This window comes from Ornithorhynchus anatinus, chromosome 4, assembly GCF_004115215.2.
Source record: "Ornithorhynchus anatinus isolate Pmale09 chromosome 4, mOrnAna1.pri.v4, whole genome shotgun sequence".
Taxonomy (NCBI): domain Eukaryota; kingdom Metazoa; phylum Chordata; class Mammalia; order Monotremata; family Ornithorhynchidae; genus Ornithorhynchus; species Ornithorhynchus anatinus.
The window spans coordinates 135355290-135380980 of record NC_041731.1 but is presented as its reverse complement, the minus strand read 5'-3'; the positions used below and the strand labels follow the sequence as shown (position 1 = coordinate 135380980).

Sequence of the window (25691 nt, the reverse complement as noted above, 5' to 3'; positions counted from 1 at the left end):
ATAAGAAGGGCACCAGGAGAGGACAGTGTCAGTGAAACTGAGGTTGGATAATGTTTCCAGGAGAAGGGGGTGGTCCATCATGTCAGAGGCAACCTGAAAGGCTGCCCAGTGTGGCCGAGTATGGCGGTTTGAACACAGATCTGGGTTCTAGTCCTGGCTTTGCCACTTGTATATTCTGTAACCTTGGGCAAGTCACTTCTCTGTGCCTCAGGATCTCATCTGTAAAATGGGGACTAAGACTGTGAGCCCCATATGGTACCTGGACTCTGCCCAACCTGATTATCTCACATCTACCCCAACACTTAGTATAGTGCCTGGCACATAGTAAGTGCTTAACAAATACCCAAGTAAAGAGGTCGAGGAGGATTGGAATAGAGTGGAGGCCATTGGATTTGGCAAGGAGGAGATCGTTGGTGATCTTCGAGAGCGCAGTTTTGATGGAGTGAAGGCGGTGGAAGCCCACTTGGAAGGGAGTCAGGAAGAGAATTGGAGGAATAGAAGTATATGTAGCAGGTATAGACAGTTCGCTCAAGGAGTTTAGCGAAGAATGGTAAAAGGGAGATGGGGCGATAGCAAGAGGTTGCTGTGGGGTCAACCCTAGAAGGGAGGGTTAGGTACAGTTCCTGTTAGGGCTCATTAATCCTTCACCGGTAGACTTATTTTCTTTCACCCAGTGAAAATTGGATTTCTGTTTTCAGTGGGAGGGGTAGAAGGAAGGAGGAAGTATTATGAACTGTAGCTCTGAACGATCCCAGGGATTGTAGCATCTCCTTGCAGGGGCAGAGTGAGGAACGGGGCTTGGCCAGGTCTGAGTGGACACTGCCCCTGGACTTAGTGTACTTAGTGAGGAGATACTTAGTGTACTTCTCAGCCCTTTGTTATTGCTGCAGGGTCTGTCTTCGGGGTCAGTCGATCACATAGCTCTTGCCCTAAGCCCCAGTGCCCTTGCCAGCTACTGTATCAGTCAAATGGCAGTCAGTGGCATTGAGCACCTACTTTGTGCAGAACACTGCACTAAATGCTTGGGAGAGTACTAAAAGGCTGACTGGCCCGATTCACTGCCAGATGCTTAATTCCCTCCTCAAACCCCCTGCTCAACTGTATATAATTTCATTACCCTATTTATTTTGTTAATGAAATGTACATCGCCTTGATTCTATTTAGTTGCCATTGTTTTTACAAGATGTTCTTCCCCTTGACTCTATTTATTGCCGTTGTTCTTGTCTGCCTGTCTCCCCCGATTAGACTGTAAGCCCGTCAAACGGCAGGGACTGTCTCTATCTGTTGCCGACTTGTTCATTCCAAGCGCTTAGTACAGTGCTCTGCACATAGTAAGCGCTCAATAAATACTATTGAATGAATGAATGTCCCTTCACCCCCAATTTCTTGCCCCAATGACCTGGGCTTGGGTTTTATTGAGAAAATTGAAACTATCAGGCGTGATCTCCAGTCTATTCTTCACTCCGCTGCCCGGCTCATCTTTCTGCAGAAACGATCCGGGCATGTCACTCCCCTTCTTAAACAACTCCAGTGGTTGCCTATCAACCTCCGCTCCAAACAAAAAGTCCTCACTGTAGGCTTTGAGGCTCTCCATCACCTTGCCCCTTCCTACCTCTCCTCCCTTCTCTCTTTCTACCACCCACCCCGCACGCTCCGCTCCTCTGCCGCCCACCTCCTCACCGTCCCTCGGTCTCGCCTATCCCGCCGTCGACCCCTGGGTCACGTCCTCCCGCGGTCCTGGAACGCCCTCCCTCCTCACCTCCGCCAAACTGATTCTCTTTCCCTCTTCAAAACCCTACTTAAAACTCACCTCCTCCAAGAGGCGTTCCCAGACTGAGCTCCTCTTCTCCCTCTACTCCCTCTGCCATCCCCCCTTTACCTCTCCGCAGCTAAACCCTCTTTTTCCCTCTTTCCCTCTGCTCCTCCACCTCTCCCTTCCCATCCCCACAGCACTGTACTCGTCCGCTCGACTGTATATATCTTCATCATCCTATTTATTTTGTTTAATGAGATGTACATCATCCTGATTCTATTTATTTGCCATTGTTTTTATGAGATGTTCTTCCCCTTGACTCTATTTATTGCCATTGTTCTTGTCTGTCCGTCTCCCCCGATTAGACTGTAAGCCCGTCAGACGGCAGGGACTGTCTCTATCTGTTGCCGACTTGTTCATCCCAAGCGCTTAGTACAGTGCTCTGCACATAGTAAGCGCTCAATAAATACTATTGAATGAATGAATGAATGAATGAATCTCCCTAAAATCTCCCCTACTCCTCTCCAATCCCTCCCTCCTCCTGCCCATTCTTCAACTCCCACTTATCCCAGCAGTATCTCAGAGGTCTCCTGCCTCCTCTCAAAATCTCCCCCCTCCACCTGTGTCTCTGACCCCATCCCTTTGCATCGTATCAAAACACTTGCCCCCTTCCTTCTTCCCTCCCTGACTGCCCTCTTCAACTGCTCATTCTCCAGTGGCTTTTTCCCCTGCTGCTTTCAAACGTGTTGGGGGCTCCCCGTCCTAAAAACACCCTCATGACCCCCCCCCCAGCTCCCTCCAATTATCGCTCCATCTCCCTCCTACCATTCCTCTCTAAACACCCAGTCTCCACTTCCTCTCCTCCAGTTCTTTCCTTGCCTCTTCCAATCAGGCTTCCGTCTCCTTCACTCGACAGAATCTGCCCTCTCAAAGGTCACCAAGGATCCCTTTGCCAAATCCAGTGGCCTCTAGTCCATTCTAATCTTTCTTGTCCTTTCATCTCCCTTCAACACTGTCGACCACCCCTTTCTTCTGGAAACATCCAATCATGGCTTCACTGACACTGTCCTCTCTTCGTTCTCCTATCTCTCTGGCCACTCATTCTAATTCTCCTTTGTGGGCTCCTCCTTTGCTTCCCACCCCCAAATTTGGGAGTCCCACAAGGCTCAGTTCTGGGTCCTCTTCTACTTTCAGTCATTCAATCATGTTAATTGAGTGCTTACTGTGTGCAGAGCACTGCTCTTAGAGCTTGAGAGAGGACAATACAACAATAGACATATTTACAGTCTAGAGGGGGAAAGACACATTAATATAAATGAATAAATTACAGATATGTGCGTATGGGCAGTGGGGCTGGTGCAGGGGTGAATAAAGGGTGCGAGTCCAGGGGACGCAGAAGGGACTGGGAGAAAAGGAAAGGGGGGCTTAGTCAGGGAAGGCCTCTTGGGGGAGATGTACCTTCAATAAGCCTTTGAAATGGGGGAGAGCAATTGTCTATCGGATTTGAGGAGGGAGGGTGTTCCAGGCCAGGGGTAGGACGTGGGTGAAGAGTCGTCGGCGAGATAGACGAGATCGAGATGCAGTGAGAAGGGTAGCATTAGAGGAGCTGAGTGCACGGGCTGAGTTGGAGTAGAGTGGCAAGGTGAGGTAGGAGGAGGAGAAGGTGATTTCCTCCTTCAACCAATCCCTTGGAAAACTCATTCCTCCCTTGGCTTCAGCTACCATCTCTCTGCAGATGATTCCCAAATCTACATCTCCAGCCCTGATCTCTCTCCTCCTCTGCATATCTGAAATGTATTTATTTATACTGATGACTATCCCCCTCTAGGCTGTAAACTCACTGTGGGCAAACAACGTACCTGGTCTGTTAGATGTGTAGGGGGAGTGGGTTTCCGACACGAGGGAGGACGTGAGCAAGAGGTAGGTGGCGGGTGAAGCGAGAAGGAGGGTCAAGAGGGTGGGTTGGCATTTTAGCAGCCAGGTGTTAGCTGCGGGGCAGTAGGAGAGGAGTGAGGATGAATAAGGGTGAGAGAGCTGATTGAAGACCTCGACTCTGATGGTGAGAAATTCCTGCTTGATGCCGATATGGATGAGCAGCAATCAGAGGCACTTGAAGAGTGGGGAGCAACTTGGCTAAGTGGATAGAGCATGGGTCTGGGAGCCAGTAGGACCTGGCTTCTAGCCCCAGCTCTGCCACTTGTTTACTAAGCGACCTTGGGCAAGTCACTTCCCTTCTCTGTGCCTCAGTTCCTTCATTTGTAAAATGGGGACTAAAACTGAGAGCCCCAGGTGGGACATGAATTGTGTCTAACCTGATTAGCCTCTTTCTACCCCAGCACTTAGAACGGTGCCTAGGACATAGTAAATGCATAAGAAATACCATAAAAAAAAAAGATCTGGGCAGCAGAGTGAGGGAGGTCTGGAGTGGAGGGAGGGAGGGACCTAAGAGGCAATTTGTTCCTTCCACTCCTGCTTAGCACTCCCCTCATCCTTCCTCCAACAAGCCTTTCCCGGCTATTTTTGAGGGCGGCGATCTGGAGTCCTGGATCTATTATTACCCGTTCCCTGAGCAGAGGTCAGCATTGGGTCTTGCTCTCCCTAAATCACATCGATTGATGGATTTCCAGCACCGTGCGCCATGTCGAGCCGCTTAGTTGCGCTTTAGTAATGTGGTCCATTCGTACCCATGCCGGCACTCGTGTACCGTCGATTGATTTGCTCATGCACTCGCTTTACTTCAGTTTCTGATCCTCTGCTCTAACTCATTTTTATTTTGCTGGCATTTTAGTTCTCTCAAAATCTCTCAGGTTGGAGTGTAAGCTCCCTGAGGCTGGAGGGGATGACCCGGTATTTCTGTTGTAATAATAATTGATTGTGGTATCTGTTAAGCACTTACTACGTGCTAGGCACTGTACTAAGTGTGTACTGCCCCCAGGGCTGCCTCTGGTATACGGCTCCCAGGGCTCAGGACAGTGCATGGCACCCAGTGGACACTTAGTCCCACCATTACAGCCACTCTTTTATGGCCTATTAGATAGAGCAGGGGTCTGGGAGTTAGAAAGATCTGGGTTCTAATCCCAGATCCGCCACTTGTCTGCTGTGTGACTTTGGGCAAGTCACTTCCCTTCTCTGAGCCTCAGTTCCCTCATCTGGAAAATGGGGATTGAGACTGTGAGCTCCATGTGGGACAGGGACTGTGTCCAAATCGGTTTGCTTGTGTCCACCCCGGTGCTTAGAATAGCGCCTGGCACATAGTAAGTGCTTAACAAATACCAGTTAGGATTGTTTTTCCTAGTGCGGTCCCCGGGGGCATCAGGTCTGGCCGGGTTCTGCCCGACTGGGGACCGACGTTAGGAGCCCTGCCGGCATGGCAGTGGCGGCCCACGATAGCCCGTGGTTTGGGGGCCGGGGCTGGGGGCCGTGAGAGCCGGAGCCCAGGGAGCTCTGTTGGAGAAGCCTTTGGGTTCAGAGCCCAGCCCCGGAGGAGTGGGCTACTGAGACCCCGTGCAGAGTGACACAGTGTATGCGCAGAATCCTCTGGCCCTGTGGGTGTGGGGTCAGGAGGGAGGAAGGAAGAGTCCGTGATGGAACTAAATCCCAGCCAATGAAATGATCCGAGGCCAGTCCCCAGTCTCCTGAAATCGGGTGAATTAGAGGATCGGGGTGGTGGGTTTGTGCTTTGGCCATGTGGGATTACCCCAAAGTTGAGATCAAACACTCATCTCCGTCGGACTGTCCTACCTGCGCGGCGTCAATCAGAGCTCTTATCGTTCCCTCCACCAGCCTTCCCAAGTGCCCTGGCCGCCACCACCACCAAGGGACGACACTGTCCTCCCTCCCTCGGAACTTCCAACGGTGGAGCTCTGCCCACCCTGAGGCCCCGAGGCTCTAGGACGAAAGAGCCGCTATTCCTCTGGGGCCGTTCCCTTCCTTGCGGGCCGAGTGGAGTGGGTTGCCTGTGCCCGGCAGGCTGCGTTTCCTTCCTTCGGCAGTACTTGGTGGAGATTCAATCCACCGGTAGCATGTACTGAGCACAGTCTGACTGCACACTGCAGACACTGTACCAACAACTTGGGAGAGTACAATAGGATGAAGAGCAACTGGGCTGGGGGAGACAGACACTAAAATACATTGGCGTCGGGTGATAGTAGAGAAGAGAGGATAATTTATACTAGCACAGGGGCAGCGTGGCCTAATGGAAATAGCATGGGTCTGGGAGTCAGGAGTCAGGCCTGGGAGTCAAAGGATTTGGGTTATAATCCCGGCTCTGCTGTGTGACCTTGGGCAAGTCTTTCAACTTCCTTGGACCTCAGTTATCGCACCTTTAAAATGGGGATTAAAACTGTGAGCCCGAAGTGGGACAGGGAATGTGCCCAACCTAATTACCTTGTATCTACCCTAGTGTTTAGAACAGCGCTTGGCATATAATAAGTGCTTAACAAATACCATAATTATTATTATTAAGAAGAAGCGTGACTCAATGGAAAGGGCACTGGCTCGGGAGTCAGAGGTCATGGGTTCGAATCCCGATCCACCACTTGTCAGCTGTGTGACTTTGGACAAGTCACTTAACTTCTCTGGGCCTCAGTTACCTCATCTGTAAATTGGGGATGAAGACTGTGAGCCCCATGAGGGACAACCTGATCACTTTGTATCCCCTAGCGCTTAGAACAGTGCTTTGCGCATAGTAAATGCTTAACAAATACCAACATTATTATTATTATTATTATTATTAGTCTTGGTTCCGGCCACTTGCCGGCTGCAAGACCTTGGACAAGTCATTGAACCTCTCTGTGCCTCACTCTCTTCATCTGCATTGTGGGAGTGACTCTTTCCTAGATTAATTAATAATGGTATTCGTTAAGTGCTTACCAGGTGCCAAGCACTGTTCTAAGCTCTGGGGTAGATACAAGGAAATCAGGTTGTCCTACGTGGTGCTCTCATTCTTAATCCCCATTTTCCAAATGAGGTCATTGAGGCACAGAGAAGTGAAGTGGCTTGCACGAGGTCACACATCAGACGAGTGGCGGAGCTGGGATTAAAACCCACGTCCTCTGACTCCCAAGCCCACACCTTTTCCACTGAGCCACGCTGCTTCTCTAAAACTGGGAGCCCTTTGGGAGCCAGGAACTGTGTGCTCTCCCAAGTGCTCAGTCCAGTTGTTTGCACCGTAAGTGCTCGGTAAATACTAGTGACTGATTTTTATGTGGTCATCTTGTTTCTACCTTAGACCTTACTAGTAGGTGCAATAATAGTATTTATTGAGTGCAGAGCTGTGTGCACAGGTTAGCATGGTGCTCGGCACAAGGTGAGCACTTAATACACTCCGTTGTTGTTTTCATTAAGGTGGTTGGATTTTCTTTCCATTTACCTTCTTTTCAATGGCTTTTCCCCTTCCCCTCTCTTGTGTTCACTAGATGAAAGGTACACTGACAGAAATTATCCAGCTTGCGACTTTGGATTCAGACCCCTGGGTCTTGATGGTAGCTGATATTTTAAAGTCCTTCCCCGATTCTGGTTCGCTTAATCTTGATCTTGAAGAGCAGAACCCCAATGTCCAAGATATTCTGGGAGAACTTCGAGAGAAAGGTAGGCCGGCGCTAACGGTTTTTACTAAGTCCTTGGAGAGAGAAAAAGAGAATATGTGTGCGTGTGTCTCTCTCTAAGATGACCCTGCTAAGCAAATTTAGATTTTAGAGTTACATCAGGTCTTTTGGTCATTTTCTTGAACTAAATTAGCTCTAAAGCCCCATAGAGTGTAAATCTATTCACTCTGCCCCAGGTGGTCTGATTAAGCCCCTTCCCCGGGGGCAGGAGTGTGCACAGTTCTGAATTTGGACCGAGGCCACAGCTTTTTTTGTGGGTTTTTTTTTTGAAATACTTCAAATTATTGGTCAGTTTTTTGGCAAAGTTTTTAGTAGCATAATGCATTCTAGTCAAATGGAACCAAAGGAAATGCACTGGGCGAGTAGGACCATTTGGGTTTTTGCTGCTCTGGTGGAATGTGCTCCCTTGGTGCAGGGGCATTATGGTGGCTCAAGGCTGGACACATTAGTCTGGACCGGACCCTGAGGCTTTCGGGGAGGGGTGGGAGGGCCAGGGAGGGGTGGGTCTCCTCACGCGCCGTGTGGATTCTTGGCTGGACAGTTGGTGAGTGTGAGGCGTCGGCCATGCTGCCGCTGGAGTGCCGCTACTTAAACAAGAATGCCCTGACCACCCTCGCCGGACCCCTCACTCCCCCCGTGAAACATTTCCAGCTGAAGAGGAAACCCAAGAGTGCCACCCTCCGGGCCGAGCTCCTGCAGAAGTGTAAGTGTGGGTGGGAGGGCGGGCGGGAGGACACGGCTCCTCGGCCCAGGCCCTCACGTGCCAGGGGGCAGCATTTGGCGAGAGGCACGTAAGCCTGTTTACAGCCTGTGTGGTCCAAATAAATGAGTCGAGCAGACAGATACACGGGAGCTCTGAGTAGGGTGGGAATCGGTCCTGGGGGACCGACTGGAAGGATGATGAGGTTTGAGGGCTGAGAGATAGATGAGAGTCCAAGGCTAGAGAGAGAGATCTGGGAGTCATCCGCCAAGAGCCGAGAGCTGAATAATAATAATGTTGGTATTTGTTAAGCGCTTACTATGTGCCGAGCACTGTTCTAAGCGCTGGGGTAGACACAGGGAAATCAGGTTGTCCCACGTGGGGCTCACAGTCTTAATCCCCATTTTACAGATGAGGTAACTGAGGCACCGAGAAGTTAAGTGACTTGCCCAAAGTCACACAGCTGACAAGTGGCCGAGCCGGGATTCGAACCCATGACCTGTGACTCCAAAGCCCATGCTCTTTCCACTGAGCCACGCTGCTTCTCATAGCAGCTGAAGCCTTGTGAGGGGCCCCGAGAGGGCCAGGGCAAAGCCGGGAGAGGGGAGGTTATGAGAGATGGTGGACGCACCAACAAGTGAAACTGAGCAAGTGGTCAGAGAAGTAGGAGGAGAACCAAATTGGGGCTGGTCACTAAACTGAGTCTTGGGAGTGTTTGGAAGAGAAGGGAGCGGTCCATGGCTTCCAAAGCAGCAGAGAGAAGGAAGAAGACTGGGGAAGAAGACTGGGATGGACAGAGCTGTGCGATTTGGCTCTAAGGGGATCGTGGGTGACGGAGAGAGGAGTCTGGGTGGAGTGAAGAGGGTCGAGAAGGGAGCTGCCAGAGAGGAATTAGGGCAGCAGGCAGAGGAGAATGGGAGACAGGGAGGGGAGTGAGGCGAAAGCTGGACGGGACTTTTTTTCACATGGGGGAGGCTTGGGCACAAGTTGGCATGGGCAGCGCCTCTGTCCTAGGTGAGATTTTCCCAGGATTGCAGCAGGGGTGCCCAGAGCAAGAATGAGCTCAGAAACGGTGACTTTGGTGGTCCAGTCCTGCCTTTGCAGCTTTACCTCATCCCAGCTCGGCCATTCCCAAGGCGGGTCGGAGGCCAGTACTTCCGGAAAAGCCATAGCCGATGATTCGGAAGGTGCAGTCTGGGGAGATGCTGGAACGTATATGGAAGTGGCATGGCCTAGTGGATAGAACACGGGCCTGGGAGTCAGAAGGATCTGGGTTCTAATTCTAGCTCAGCATTTGCCTGCCGTGTGACCTTGGGCAAGTCACTCCACTTCTGTACCTCAGTTGCCTCATCTGTAAATTGGGGATTAAGACTGTGAGCACCATGTGGGTCATGGACTATGTCCAACTCAATTAGCTCGTATCTACCCCAGGGCTTAGAACAGTGCTTGACTCATAGTAAGCACTTAACATGCCAAAGACATCACTACTATTATTATATTGGACCATGCACCCTCTGGCACCCTGGAGGCAGGGGCTTTCTTGACTGTTTTTCCTCAAGTATCCAATCATTTGAATTTGATGGTTGAAGTGTTCATTAGTCACCATGGGCTACTTTATTTTGTTTGGCTAGTTTCAGGTAAGTGACTCTCTGTGTCTCCCTGGGCCTCCAGTAGAGAAAAGTCATATGCCGAGTTGGCTTCTGGTCTGGCTCTTGTTACTGCGTTTTTGTGAGACGGGCCACTTTTCTCAAGTGCCTAGAATGTCAAGCTAGTGAGAAACAGTGTGGCCTAGTGGAGGGAGTTTGGGCCTTGGAGTCAGAAGAACCTGGGTTCTAATCCCGGCTCTGCCACTTGTCTGCTCTGTGACTCTGGGCAAATCACTTAACTTCTCTGTGCTTCTGTTATCTCATCTGTAATATGGGGATTAAGACCGTGAGCCCCATGTGGTACATGGACTGTGTCCAACCTGATTAGCTTGATCTACCTCAGTGCTTAGAATAGTGCCTGGCACATAATAAGCGCTTAAGAAATAGCATTAAGAACAAAAAGCCAGCAGAGGCTTGCCCTGCACCTGGCCATTCCAGAGCCCAGTGGGAGATGGGGGGTATGGCGGTCTCCGCCACCACTGTCCCAAGAAGGAGTGAGCCTCAGTCCTTCGACAGACTGTAAAACGCTCTTTACATATAGCTGCTCACATACAGTATTTTAATCAGTGATGCGATTGAAATGCATGCAAGAATGTAAATTTAAATGGAGACTTCAGAGCGTGAGCCATGCTTTTCACCAGAAATCTTCACAGTAGGTCTTCAAACCCCACAAGATGATGCCAGTATATATCAAGTGCTTTTTATGTGCCATACTCTGGACTGAGCACTGGGGTAGGTATGGGGTGATCAGCTAGGACTCAGGCTTTCCCCCCTCCACCCACTACCATCACCCCAGGGCTTCCAGTACAATTTCCAATCAGTTCATTTAGAGTCTAAGGAACTTCCTATGTACAAAGGAGATGAAACCACTCCTCGCTCCTCCCTTCACCAGATTTTTCTCTGCTCCCCTTCTTCCCACTCCCGATCTCCCAAGAAAACTTTGGGAGTTTGGCCTCATCGAGTCCTGCCCCTTTTTAGGATGAAAAAAGGTTGTGGTGGGGCCTCCAGGGAAGTCTAGTTTGTCCCTTCATTCTCTGCAGTGCCCTTGCCAACCTTCCCCAGGACCTCTAGGTGTCTTTGGCTCTCCCAGAGACAGACCAGAATGCCGCCCAGCTTAACGGCTCACCCCTGAGGATATTGATATTGATATGAGACCCTAACTTTGTTTTAGCTACAGAAACTGCCCAGCAGCTGAAGAAGACGGCGGGAGTGCCTTTCCATGCCAAGGGCAGGGGATTGGTCAAGAAGATCGACACAACAAGTAAGAGCCTGAGGGCCACCTCAAACCTTCCTCCTAGTAGGGGGTGGTTCCTTATTTTGAACATCGGGGGTGGGGGGTAGGAGGGTGGAGGACAGAGGTCCAAGCAAGACTGAGCTCCTCATCTTCCCTCCCAAGCCCGGTCCTCTCCCAGACTTCCCTATCACCGCGGATGGTACGACCATCCTTCCCGTCTCTCAGGCCCGCGATCTCGGTGTCATCTTTGACTTGTCTCTCTCGTTCACCCCACACATCCTATCCGTTACCAAGATCTACCGGTTTCCCCTTTACAATATCGCCAAGATCCGCCCTTTCCTCTCCACCCAAACGGCTACCTTACTGCTACGGGCTCTCGTTATATCCCGGCTAGACTACTGTGTCAGCCTTCTCTCTGACCTCCCTTCCTCCTCTCTCGCCCCGCTCCGGTCTATTCTTCACTCCTCTGCCCGGCTCATCTTCCCGCAGAAACGATCTGGGCCTGTCACTCCCCTTCTTAAACACCTCCAGTGGTTGCCTATCAACCTCCACTCCAAACAAAAACTCCTCACTCTAGGCTTCGAGGCTCTCCGTCACCTTGCCCCTTCCTACCTCTCCTCCCTTCTCTCTTTCTGCTGCCCACCCCGCACGCTCTGCTCCTCTTCCGCCCACCTCCTCACCGTCCCTCGGTCTCGCCTATCCCGCTGTCGACCCCTGGGCCACATCCTCCTGCAGTCCTGGAACGCCCTCCCTCCTCATCTCAGACAATCTAATTCTCTTCCCCTCTTCAAATCCCTACTTAAAACTCACCTCCTCCAAGAGGCCTTCCCAGACTGAGCTCCCCCCTTTTTCCCTCTGCTCCCTCTGCCCCCACCTTCACTTCTCCGCAGCTAAACCCTCTTCTCCCCCCTTTCCCTCTCCTCCCCCTCTTCCATCCCACCCCCTCAGCATTGTACTCGTCCGCTCGACTGTATATATCTTTATCACCCTATTTATTTTGTTTAATGAGATGTACATCACCCTGATTCTATTTAGTTGCTATTGTTTTTATGAGATGTTCTTCCCCTTGACTCTATTGCCATTGTTCTTGTCTGCCTGTCTCCCCTGATTAGACTGTAAGCCTTTCAAACGGCAGGGGCTGTCTCTATCTGTTGCCGACTTGTTCATTCCAAGCGCTTAGTACAGTGCTCTGCACATGGTAAGCGCTCAATAAATAGTATTGAATGAATGAAGTCCCACCCCCTATTCTGACAGGTGGCACCCTGCGGATCAGGGAAAAACGGAAACGTGCCTGCGGCCGGCTTCCTCATCCTTTTCCGTTCCCTGACTGAGAGGTCTGGTACTGGAGCTGCCATCTTGGCTTCTTTGTGCCCTGCCCGTTCAACTGGACCACCTGACCACTAATGTGCCAGGGCAATAGCTTGAAGTTCTTGTGGTTTCTTGCTGTGCTTGGACGGTCTGTGGAAAGAGGGGAAGCCTGGCCTGACCTCAGGAGCCCTCCTCCAAATTAGGGAGTGTCCACGTGGAAGGGCAGAGGGTACCCGATTTAAGTCCCACAGCCTACGTACAGAACAGGAGCCCAGGATACCAGGAAGAAGGGCTGGGTGCCAGCCTTGGCCATGCTGCCCTTCTGACCACTAGTGACTGTCCAGTAGCCCCGTGGTATAGTTAAATGTTCCTTCTCAATCAATTGTATTTATTGAGCACTTACTGTGTGCAAAGCACTGAACTCAGCGCTTGCGAGAGTACAATATCACAGAGTTGGTAGATGTGTTTCTGCCCACAAGGAGCTTACAGTCTAGAGGGGGAGATAGACATTAAGGTAAATTTGGGATAAGGACAGAAGTGCTGTAGATCTGAGGGAGAGGTGAATAAATGGTTCAAATCCAAGAGCAGAGGCAAAGGGCCAGTGTAGAGGCAAGTACCCTCCACCTGTCAGAATCATCCTACCCACCCCAGCCCAGGCCTACAGTTTTTTCTCCACCGCTGTCCACTCTCCGAGTACTGGCGCCGGCCAGCTCTGCCCACAGGCCACCGGGCTGCTTCCGGGGTGTGCCGGTCCCGGGCAGTTGGCAGGCCCGTGGAGAGGATCTGACTGTCTTCTCCACCAGCCTCCCGGGCAACCTCCAGTACATCACAGATCCCATGGGAACACCAGGGGCTCAGTGTTTTGGAGGAAACAACTGATGTGCTGTCAAATCGAGGACTCTGGGCAAAGCTTCAAGGGCATTCTTGATGAAGCGCTTAGCTTCATCGAAGCCAGAGGGTTCAGACTGCCCGGTTGACGGGTGCAGCGCGGGGTTGGGGGATGTGCACCCACCCACTGCCCGGGATGGCTGGTTGGCAGCATGTGAAGACTTTGGAAATGCAGTCCTTGTCCGGAAGCAACTGAAGTGGCTGGAAACTAGGCATCATTTGGAGGAAAACGTGACAGTAACCGGTCTGTGGATGGAATTAGATATTGAGCTCATATGATGGGTGGAGCATGGTACTGAGCACGTGGGAGAATCAAGTAGGGTGGTTAAATGAGATTCTTGTCCTCGAGGAGCTAGCAGTCTAGCGGGATCAGTTAGGAAATTCCTTGTAGTTGTTATTGTGGTCATGGTGTGTATGCAGCAGCCGAGGACTGTACCAGAAATCCTCTCTGAAAGCAAACAGCTTAGAGGCCTCTTAGAGGCCTTCCTCATTTCCTCTTCTCCCACTCCCTTCTGCATCGCCCTTGAACTTGGATATTCACCTTTTATTCACCCCACCCTCAGCCCCACAGCTCTTATATTCATATCCATAGTTTATGTTCTCGTCTGTCTCACCCTCTAGACTGTAAGTTCACTGTGGGCAGGAAACATGTTTACCAACTCTGCTGTCTGTACTCCCCCAAGCACTCAATACAGTGCTCTGCATATAGTAAACACTCAATAAAAATGATTAATTGAGCTAAAGTTCTCAGAATGGGCTCTGGAAAAGGGGCCGTCCTGAGATTGGGCTGGAGTGAACAGTTCCACACAAATGGAGGAGAAGATTGTCTGCTCTGTATTTTGGGTTCCTCTTCCCTGAAGATGCCCCTCAGACCCTGGGCCACCTGGAAAAGGAGGGTCCTTCTCCAGAAAATGTGACCGCCTCTCGTCCAGCCACAGTTCAGCTCACAGTCCATTCAGTGGGCGGGTGGGCGGGCTCTGAAGGGGCCCCATACTCGCCGTTTTGGATGATGCAGTATTCCTGATGATGGGGATGTGTTGCCTCGCTCAGCTCCCCTCAAAGGAATACCCAAGCAGGCTCCGTTCAGAAGCCCGACCGCACCGAGCGTTTTCAGCCCCACCGGCAATCGCACACCAATCCCCCCATCGCGGACGCCGCTGCGCAAAGAGAGAGGAGTGAAGGTAGGCCACCGTCCCCGCCGTACTCTCACCTGCCTGCCCTCCTGCCGTTGCGGTCCAGACCGTCTGAGCCCTGGGGTTTCGGCCTGGACTGTTCAAGTCCCAGGGTTTTAGCCCGGGCCTTGGGGTTCCAGTGGCTGCGGAGTTATTCTCAAGTTTTTCTTGTTGTTGACGTTGGCAGCTGCTGGACATTTCTGAGCTGGATGCAGTGGGTGCTGGCCGTGAAGCGAAGAGAAGGAGAAAGACTCTCGGTAAGGAACCCACCTCTTCCCAGCAGACTGAGTGGGTTTATGTCGGGTCGAGCAGGGGCGGGTGGCAGCGGGGGCTTTCCCTTTCTGTCTTTCTTTATTGTCGCACAGCTGGCTCTCGTTTCTTTTTAATATTGCTAGCAAAAATGAGCCTTAAAACCCAAAGGAGTTTTCGGGAGCCTGGTGCACTTGGGCTTAGGGGTGCTTCTGCAGGACACCCTTTGTCCCCTGGCTTCAGTTTGCGTCTTGAAAATGTACCTTGGGTCGTTGACAAGTAATCTTGATGGGCAAGGTTGTAGAGAGCCCAACCTAGAAGGCAGGGCTCTGGCGAAGGTGGAGGAGGGACGTGGGAGGCTGTGTTCATTTTAGCCCAACTCATTGCCCGCCCTTGCTCAGATGCGGAAGTTGTGGAGAAGCAAGCCAAGGAGGAGACCGTGGTGGAGAACGCCACTCCAGACTACGCCGCCGGCCTGGTGTCCACCCAGGTATGTTCCTGTGCTGGGGCCGCATGCTGATTCCCCATCTCCAGTTTTCCTATCTCCAGCCTCCTGGTGATCGGCTGGAGATGGGAAGTCGGGGGCCACCGGGAGGGAGTTCATCCATCCAACTGAGCTTTCTGCTCCGGCATGGTGACCCAGGAGGGTTTCTGGGAAAGGCTGCTGTCCCGCTTGGAGATTGACATTTCCTGCTTGGAGATTGACATTGGGGGAGTCTCAGGCGACCGAGTGGACGAAGCTGGGCTAGGAGGGAGTGCCCTGAGGGGCGGCAGTGTAGGGGGGAGGGAAGGGTTCACCCCCCTGCCCCCCCACCATCTCCCCAACCCCCCGGCTGGCCTGTGAGCCGACAAATGCCCCAGATGCCATCTGGTCCTTGAAGACCACCCACTGGGTAGACTTGAACCTAAACCTCCGGACGCCCAGGCTCTTTCCCCAAGCCTTACTGCCTGTCCAGCTGTTAGCCCAGTGCCCTGCACGCAGTAAGCGCTCAGTAAATACCATCGATGAACCGAATGATAACAGATGGAGGTCCGCTCCAGCTCTCCGCCTGCTGGGCTGGCGGGTGATGCACTTCCATAACTGTTCTGCAGAAACTGGGCTCCCTGAACACAGAGCCAGCGCTGCCGTCTACGAGCTATCTGCCCGCAGCACCCAGCGCCGTGCCTTCCTCGGCCTACGTCCCCAGCTCCGAGGCCCAGCCAGGTAAGTCAACAAGACCTCCCTCCCCGGGCCTCCATCTCATCTCCCCCCCTCCCACCGCCTACCTCTGCCTGGATTTCCTTCCCCTCTCGTCCTGCCAGACCATCTCCCTGCCCATCTTTAAAGTCCTTCTGAAATCACATCTCCTCCAGGAGGCTTCCCTGGTTCGTCGCTTCCTCCCTAGCTGCCCTGCACATCGGAAGGGGGTGCTCACTGTCAACTAGTGATCAGTGGTTGACAGCTAATTTTCTCTGGGGAGGATGAAGAGAGTGAGTTGGGAAGTTGCAGGGCAACAGAGCAGATGGGTGAGTTGACTCGGTGGAGAGGCTCGAAGCTGAGGGTGAGGCCCTGTAGATTGGTATGGAGGGACACGGGGAGCCGGGGTAGAGTTCGGAGGACGAGAGAGACGTGGGCCGGTCGATGGTCCGAAGAGGTGGTCTGTGCGACAGTGGCGATTCGAGACTGCAGGGAGGAGAGGCTGGAGGCCCGGAGACTGATGAGGAGGCAGATGTCACGGTCCAGCTGCAATGAGACCGGCCAGCCTTTGGACTAGAATGTGGGCTGTTTGTGGGGAGAAGAAGGGGCGGACATGGGAGACGTCAAATGGGAAGAACCGGCGGTGTTTGGCGGGAGACCAACTGCGAGTTGAAAGCCAGGGAGGAGTCAACAATAAAGCTAAGGTCGTGGGCGTCTGGGACAGGGAGGGTGATGGTTGGTGTCAACTGAGATGGGCAAGTTTGGAAGAGGGGGAGATTTAGGTAGGGAAGGGACTAGTTCCATTTTAGACGAACCAACTGGGTCTGAAGTACCGGCAGGACGTCTGGATGGAGAGGTCCCAGAGCCAGGGGGAGACGTGAGATTGTAGGTGCGATTAGAGGCCGGGACTGGAGAGAGGGATTTGGGGATCGTCCGCAGAGAACGGGGAGATGAACCATATGAGCCGTCAGTTCCCCAAGGGATAGGGTGTGTGATAGGAGGAAATGTTTCCCAAAGTTTGTGGTGAGGAAGGGTTGAATTTCAAGTGTTTTCCACAGCTCGGCTGGGAGTCTGTTTAACCCACAGCAAGTTTGTGTTCTTTGTTGCCAGAGGCACTACTGACTCTGCAATCAGTCGGTGGAATTTGAGTGTATACTGCACTGTACTGAGTACAGGGGAAAGCAATAATAATAATGATGCTATTTGTTAAGCACGTACTATGTGCCAGGCACTGTACTAAATGCTGCAATGGATACAAGCAAATTGGGGTGGACACAGTCCCTGTCCCATGTGGGTCTCAGTCTCAATCCCCATTTTCCAGATGAGGGAACTGAGGCAAAGAGTAATGAAGTGACTTGTTCAAGGTCTTACAGCAGAGAAGTGGCAGGGCCAGGATTAAAAACCCAGGTCCTTCTGACTCCCAGGCCCGTGCTCTATCTTCTATGCCATACTGCTTCTCACAGTATTTGCTGCTTCTCACAAGTACAATATAATAGAGTTGGTAGAGGCCATCCCTGCCCATGAGGAGCTTACAGTCTTTAAAGGGAGACAGACATTGAAATAAATCATCTCTTGGAGAGATCAGATGCTCTTTTTTTTTGAGGCGGCTACAGAAGAAGGAAAGGCCTGGCCTGTCCAGCTCCACAGATGGGTGATCTGAGACCCCACGCCGCGGGCCTCGGCTCCGGAGTGCCAGCCTCGCCCAGGCCGTGCCCGGGCCGCACCCAGCTGGGGCTTCCCAGCCGTGTGTGGGTATGGGAGGGAGGAGGGGTGGAGGCCTATGGCGGGTCGAGCATCCTGACCGCCCCCTTGGGGGACCCTCTTCCCCACAGCCCCGTCAGCCCGAGAGGTCCTGCCGTCCAGCAGACAGCCCGAGGACACGGCCGCCGCCAATGCCACCGCCACCGCCGCCGCCACCCTCCCGGCACAGTTCAAGCAGAGGACGGCTCTGTACAACAGCGGCTCAAACCCGGCGCCCCCCTCCGCCTCCGCCTCCACCCCTGCTGCTGCGCCCGCCTCCCCCCTGCCGCCCGCCGCGCCCCCCGCCGCCTCAGCGGCCGCCCCCGCCCCCACCCCAGCGGCCACCCCCGCGGCTCCGCCGACCCCACAGCCGCAGCCCAAGAAGAGCCTCTCTCTAACGGTACGTTCCCCACGCCGGGGGAGGGGATGCTGGAGGGTGGAGGGGACCTCAGAGGATGAGAAGGGGGCGGCGGATGGACCGCGACAGCTGAGTGGCAGGTGGTAGCGAAGGTGGAGTGGGCCGCCACAGCACTCTGGTTCCGCATTGACCCGCTCTTCCTGAGCCAAAGGAGAACGGGGTTGGTGGGGCGGATGGGAACAGCAAGGGACAGAGTTCCATGAATCGGGTCGATCCCTGACATAGTCGGGCCGGTCCTGAGCATTCAGACCAGCCGAGCCCGGTCAGGTTAGAAACGTGTCGGGCGCAGACGGCTCGGCCGACGTGAGAGACCCCGCCCCTGGTCCAGGAAGGAGAAGTAGCGTTGCTTAGTGGAAAGAGCTCGAGCTTGGGAGTCAGAGGTCATGGGTTCTAATCCTGGCTCTGCCACTTTTCAGCTATGTGACTTTGGGCCAGTCACTTCACTTCTCTGGGCCTCAGTTACCTTATCTGTAAAACGGGAATTAAAACTGTGAGCCCCACATGGGATGCCCTGATTATCCTGGATCTATCCCTTGTGCTTAGAACAGTGCTTGGCACATAGTAAGCACTTAATAAATAGCATTATTATTATTATTAAGCACTTAGTATAGTGCTCTGCACACAGTAAGTGCTCAATAAATACGATTGAATGAATGACCGACCCCTGGGCTCATTTGCCCAGAGACCAAGGTGCCTCTGACTGTGGATTCATGCCTCACCGTGGTCTGGACCCACCTACATGGCACGTGGGCAGAGGTGTGTGTCCTCCCCACAAAGCTCCTGGTAGAGCGGTGCCCAGCTCCCCTTAAACACTGCAGGGCCCTTCCCGCTCCACCCCCACAGCAGAACGGAGAACCTCAACTCTAACATGCCTCAGTATCGAGGACGGTGAACTAAGGGAGCAGGCATTTGACTGCCCAGCCAAGACCACAGCTTGGCTTCTGGGCCAGTCCCTCTGGACTATCTCCACCTGGAGGAGTCAGTAACTATCTTGAGGGGTTGGGAGTGTCTGGAGAAGCAGCATGACACAGTGGTTAGAGCAAGGGCCTGGGAGTCAGAAGGTCATGGATTCTAATCCTGGCTCTGCCACTTACCTGCTGTGTGACCTTGGGCAAGTTACTTCACTTCTGTGTGCCTCAGTTACCTCATTTGTAAAATGGAGAGAAAGGCTGTGAGCCCATGCAAGACAGGGACTGCGTCTAAACCCAGTTGGCTTGTATTCACCCCAGCACTTGGTACAGTGCCTGGCACATAGTAAGCGCTTAACAAATACCACAGTTATTATTACTAAAGGTCACAATGCCTGAGGGCGGGGATGCCAGAGAGTGAGCTTCCCGAAACCCGTCTGGTAGATGGGCTGCATTTGGGCAAGGGAGGGAGGAGCAGGAGGACCCAGCCCATCCTCCCCCACCCCCTTCAAGCGGGACCTTTCGGTCGGTGAGTGTGTGGTGCTGACCCAGGGGCGGGTGACATCCTTGCCCAGTGGGGCAGGGGCCGTCGAGCCTGGGGCCACGGAGGGGCTCGATCGTGCAGTGTTTTCTCCCCTCCTGATGGCCCCATTGGCCCCCGCCCACAGAGGGAGCAGATGTACGCGGCACAGGAGATGTTCAAGACGGCAAATAAAGTCACGAGGCCCGAGAAGGCGCTCATCCTCGGCTTCATGGCAGGATCCAGAGGTACAGAGTCTGTCCCCGGCCCCGGCAGGGTCTTGCGGCGTCGGTCGCTCACGGTCAGGGGCTGCATCCTCTGGGTCGGCTGGGCTGTCGTCGGCCTTGGGCGAGCAGCTGGTGGGGCGGGAGCCTGAGCTGGGGGGCGGGACACCCGTTCCCAGGTGATGTGGGTTGGGGGCCGGCACTGCTGCCCTGGTAGGAGGGGTCCCGTCATTGTGCCTGGGTGCGCCGGGGGCTCTCTCTCTGCAGAGAACCCGTGCCAGGAGCAGGGCGACATCATCCAGATCAAGCTCAGCGAGCACACGGAGGTCTTGGCCAAAGCCGACGGGACCGGCAACACCACTATGCTGGTTGACACGGTCTTCGAGATGAACTATGCCACCGGCCAGTGGACCAGGCTGAAGAAGTACAAGCCCATAACCAATGTGTCCTAAAGGACACGACCCCCCCACCGACTGTGGACCAAGCCGCACCCCGACCCTAGAAAAGGAAGCTCGCCTCCAAATGGCATCCGTGTTTGTTTCTTGTTTTCTCCCCATGTGCGCCTTGTGGCTCGGGCCTCTGTGTCCGGCAGGCAGGGCCCCACTGAGGTGTGTTTTATCGCCCATGGGGGGGGGGGGGAGGGGCTCTGAGGGGGGCGGGACACCGACCGGGCCCCAACCTGTGATGGGCTCGGACGGGGACAGCCCGGCCGCCTGGCCAGGACAGCTTGGGAATTAAGTTGAAGTTCCTTATTGAGGATCAAAAATTCACTGCCAAAGTATTTCCCCGAGAACGGGAGCTCCCCTTGGCGGGGAAGCTGAGCGGGGAAAGCGGACCTGTGAGGCTCTGGGGACCTTACGGTCTGTCAATGTGGGGGATCAGGATGCTCGGGACCAGCTGGCACCCAGCCCCTTCGCCCCTTCTCCCCTCCTCACCCTCGCAACAAGCAGGTGCAAATGGCACCTTTAACTGGCGGTGCTGGCCGACTGCAGCCTTCTTCCCCAGAAGTTAGGCCTTGCCCTAAAGCCCGGTCTTGAGCCGGCCAGGACGAGGCTGAAAGGAGGGGGAGAATGGGGCCATACCCACACACAGTTTCTCCACCCCCCAAACCCCCCCGACCCTGCTGCAGAGCTGTCTGGGCTGTGGGCTCTGAGGAAAACCACAAAGCGAGGTCAGAGTTGCAGGCCTGTCATCCCTCACCATCCTCCCGACCCCAGCCCCCCCACCCCAGCCCAGCCCTGCAACGTCCAAGCCCAGGGGGAAGGGAGGCTGGACAGGCTTGGATGGGGGAGATGGGGGGGCCTGCTGAGGCACCCCGGCCTAGGAGAATCCTCTTAACCTGTTGACCTTCTGGTAACTCAGCGGATCCTTTGGAAACACGGCCTCCATTTTCAGATGCGATGAGCTCCAGAGGCATTTCCAGTCCATCAGTCGCACCGCGGTTGGCACGAGCTGCTTTTACGCATCTCATTTCCAACGTTTTGTTCCTCGAAATGATTCGCCTTTTTCCATTCCCTTTAAACGTAATGCGGAGATGTGGTATCCTTGTCTTTCGTGTAGAGAAGCTTGTGTTTCAGACTTCCATTCCTGGTGGAGGGATCGAAGAAGCTTGCAGAGATCCACTGGAGCCGGGAGGAGATCTGGACAGTGAGCTTTGCTTGATGGCGATTCCCCACTCTGTAGGGAGGTGGCCAACAGCCCAGCTTCATTTATAGAGCACATTCTCTCGTGGAATTACTGTGGTGTTCGGTTTCTTGCCTTCCCAGAGCTACATGGGCGAGCGGAAGTTCACCGCAGGGATTTTATTTTGTCTTTTCTAATATCCGTGACAGGTTTTCTTGAGTGTTTTCTTCTTCTGGGGGCCATAGGAAACAGTTTGGGGGCTTATAACGGAATTTTTTCTGTTCGCCCACATGCTGGAACCCCCTGCTGCCTAATGGCCATGCCTGGCACATTAGCTTAAACTCTGCCCTCCTTTTTCCATCTCAGTGGAGGACCTGCAACCGCGAGATCTTTGGTCTCGGACAAGGCCGAAGCCACTGGAAAGGAGGCAAGAGGTCCCGGGATCATCCCGGCCCAATCCTGTCCTTTCTGGCGTACCTCGGACAGGTTGCCTGGAGGGAAGGGGGCTCTGTCAGGTGGACCAGCACCCGAGAGGCTGTTTTTCCATGAGGAATCTCAGTAACTCCCTGGAACTACGTGGTTGTGTGATAAGGATCGATGGTAAATAGACAGGAACACCGCTTCGAAAAACAAAGCAATTTTCGCTGCTCAGTGTGCTGCCCCTTAGCATTACACATTGTTTGAATTTGATTTACTGAGTTATTTGTTGAGGGCTTTTTTGTCTTTTTTTTTCTCCAAGCGATTGCCGATGAAAGGGTTATCAGTTTGTATGTTTTTAAAGTAGCTATTATTCTAGGAAACATTCATTTAAGTAGAGTAGCTCCACGGTTCCCGCTGTCGGAATTTTACAAGGAGGGACATGGCGTCTGACAATTCAGAAAAGAGCCAGGCGAGCTCTGGTGTGGAACTGGAGACCGGCCGAGTCTCTTCCCCCCCAGGTGGGGGAGTCGGGCTGGCCGCGGCACGGAGGACCCCTCTCTCGGGCTCCGGCACGGGCACTACAGAGGGGCCTTAGCAGGAAGTTGTTACAAGCCACTGTCAGAAGCGCCCTTCCTGGCTACTTCCTAGGAAACATCTTCCCACATCGGGCAAAGGGGTCGGCGGAAAAGTCCCTCCCGTTCCCAGGGAGGGAGGAACAGCTCCTTGTTCTGACGACAGACGTTGCGTCTGAAATGGAGGACGGTCGTACCTCATAGGATGGGACTGGAAGACAGCGTTGCCTGGAGGGGTGTGGGGGAGCTCCCTCCCCCCGACCTCCCCCACGTGGACGGATACTTGTTACCATGCCTCAGCCCTAGCCGAGCCCCCGGGTTTTCTATTCGTCATTTTTGTACAGATGTAAAAAACTTGAGCTCTGTCTTCAGGTATGTATTTTCAATGTACTACGGTATGTATAATAAAAATTTAGATTTTTCTAAAGAGGTGGCTGCAGTTGGGGTGTGGTGAACGGTGGGGTCGGGGCGAGCCGGTGGGGGGACACCAGTGCTCAGAGCACAGAGGGAGCACGGTGCCCGGCTCCGCTCTGCCCTCTTGCCCGGCCAGACCTCCGGCCCGGGCCTGGTTCCCGACCTGTTTCTCTGAAGGAAGCAGTGGGGTGGAGATGCATTTTCTGAGGTGCCGGAAGCTCTCCCCAGCTGACGGAGCCGGATCCTGGAACCAACCACAGGATGGAAAACTAGTGTGCCAGGCGTGGGCCAGAGTAGCTGGCACCATCGCATTAGAGTACTGGGGCGAGGCCCGGAGGGGCACTCAGGGCACATCTTGGAAGAAAAACAGCATCCATGGGAATCGCAGGACACAGATGGAGTGTCTCTCCGTGGGCCCAGACCTTGTCCATGACTTGGGAGGAGCTGGGAACTGCTGGCCTATTTATTGAGTCGTATTTATTGAGCACTTACTATGTGCAGAGCACTGTACTAAGCGCTTGGAAAGTACAGTTCGGCAACAGAGACAATCTCTGCCCAACAACGGGCTCCAAAACAGAACACCTTATCCTCCTACCCAAAACCTATCCTCCCTATGATTTTTTCCATCACTGCAAGACAAGCACAAGAACTGTCATGCTGCCATGTGAACAGCCAGCTGTCTGCCCGCAAGGGCAGAGATCATGTCTTCAAACATTTGGGCCCTCGCTCTCTCTCTTAACGGTATTTGTTAGGCCCATACTCTGTACCGGAAAGAATATCATTATTAAGTACTGGGGTAGATACAAGCTAGTAGTCAGGTTGGACACAGTCCATGTCCCATATGGAGTTCACAGTTTTAATCTCCATTCTACAGATGTGGTTCTCTGCGGTCTCACATTTCCTGCTGCTTTAGACACCTATACTTGGTGAAAAGAGTCCGGGCTTGGGAGTCAGAGGTCATGGGCTCGAATCCCAGCTCCACCACTAGTCAGCTGTGTGACTGTGGGCAAGTTACTTTACTTCTCTGTGCCTCAGTTACCTCATCTGTAAAATGGGGATTTACTGTGAGCCTCCCGTGGGTCAACCTGATTACCCTGTATCTACCCCAACGCTTAGAACAGTGCTCTGCACATAGTAAGTGCTTAACAAATATAACATTATTATTATTTATTAACTCAATCCTAATATTCATTCAGTCATATTTATAGAGAAGTGTAGCTCAATGAAAAGAGGCTGGGCTTAGGAGTCCGAGGTCATGGGTTCTTATACCGGCTCCGCTACCCTTCAGCTGTGTGACTTCGGGCAAGTCACTTGACTTCTCAGTGCCTCAGTGACCTCATCTGTAAAATGGGGATGAAGAGTGTGAGCCCCAAGTGGGACAACCTGAAGACCCTGTATCTACCCCAGCACTTAGAACAGTGCTCTGCACATAGTAAGCACTTAAATACCAACATTATTATATTTATTGAGAACTTTCTACGTGCAAAGCACTGTACTAAGCGCTTGGAATGTACAGTTCGGCAACAGAGACAATCTCTGCCCAACAACGGGCTCCAAAACAGACCACCTTATCTTCCTACCCAAAACCTATCCTCCCTATGATTTTTTCCATCACTGTAAGACAAGCACCACCATATCCTCCCTATCTCACAAGCCCGTAACCTTGGCGTTATTCTTGACTCATCTCATTCAACCCACATATTCAATGTGTCATCAGATCCTGTGGGTTCAACCTTCTAAACATTGCTAAAATCTCTTCCCTTTCCATCCAAACTGCTAACACATTCATCAACCCAGCCCCGCATACTTCGTCCCTCTCATGCCAACCTACTCTCTATATTTTGAGCTCGTCGATCTTGCCGTCAGCCTCTTGTCCACATGCCGCCTCTGGCCTGGAACACCCTCCCTCTCCATATCCAACAGACGAGCACTTTCCCCACCTTCAAAGCCTTACTGAAGGCACATCTCGGTCAAGAGGCCTTCCCTGATTAGGCCCTCATTTTCTCTTCTCCCACTGTCTTCCGTGTCAACCTCACACTTAGATTTGCACGCTTTATTCACCCCTTCCTCAGCCCCCACAACACTTGTGTACATGTCTGTAATTTATATCAATATCTTGTCTCCCACTCTTCTAGACCGTAAGCTCGTTGTGGACAGGGAACGTGTCTCTGTTACATTGTGCTGTCCCAAGCACTTAGTACAATGCTCTGCACCCAGTATGCTCAGTAAGTATAATTGATTGTTTGAAAGCCTTATTTTTTTAAAAAAACCACATCTCCTCTAATAGGCCTTCCAAGACCAAGCAGCATAGCCTAGTGGAAAGAACCCAGGCCTGGGAGTTAGAAGGACCTGGCTTTTAATCACAACTCCGCCACTTGTCTGCTGTATGACTTTGGGCAAGTCATTTCACTTCTCTGGTCCTTAGATACCTCTTCTGGAAAATGGGAATTTAGACTGTGAGCCCACATGGAACAGGGACTGTGTCCAACCTGATTTGCTTGTATCCACCCCCGTGCCTGGACATAGTAAGCGCTTAACAAATACCTCAATTATTATTACTAAGTCCTCAGTTCCCCTGCCTGCCTCACCCAGCTTACTTTGACTATGCACCTGGTTGGGCACCCCCTAAGCAAGCACCTTGCTACTCCCTGCAGCCTGACAGCAGTCGAGTTCGTATCCTTAAACTCCACTATTTCTCCTTTCTGTAATTTATTTAAAGTCTGTCTTCCCCTCTAGCTGTGCACTCAATAATAATAATAATAATAATGTTGGTATTTGTTAAGTGCTTACTATGTGCCGAGCACTGTTCTAAGTGCTGGGGTAGATATGGGGTAATCAGGTTGCCTCACGTGAGGCTCACAGTCTTAATCCCCATTTTACAGATGAAGTAACTGAGGCACCAAGAAGTTAAGTGACCTGCCCAAAGTCACAGAGCTGACAGGTGGCAGAGTTGGGATTAGAACCCATGACCTCTGACTGCTAAGCCCATGGTCTTTCCACTGAGCCACGCTCATGGTGGGCAGGGATCATGTCTACCAACTCTACTGTATTGTACCGCTTTAAGTGCTTAATACAGTGTTCTGCATAGAGTAAGCATTCATTAAACAGTAAGCATTCAT

The 25691-nt window shown here is 52.8% G+C and overlaps 1 protein-coding gene across 1 annotated transcript in view; it reads left to right on the top strand.

The window, feature by feature from the left end:
- NELFA (negative elongation factor complex member A) overlaps positions 1-20071 on the top strand; it is a 34271-nt gene extending 14200 nt beyond the window's left edge. Inside the window, 10 exon segments of the mRNA XM_029063151.1 lie at positions 7171-7342; positions 7901-8062; positions 10877-10966; positions 14186-14316; positions 14495-14564; positions 14958-15046; positions 15649-15760; positions 17566-17873; positions 19468-19567; positions 19811-20071. Of these exon segments, the coding sequence (XP_028918984.1) occupies positions 7171-7342; positions 7901-8062; positions 10877-10966; positions 14186-14316; positions 14495-14564; positions 14958-15046; positions 15649-15760; positions 17566-17873; positions 19468-19567; positions 19811-19995 (1419 nt within the window). The 3' untranslated portion in view covers positions 19996-20071.
- Positions 20072-25691: the final 5620 nt, after the last annotated feature.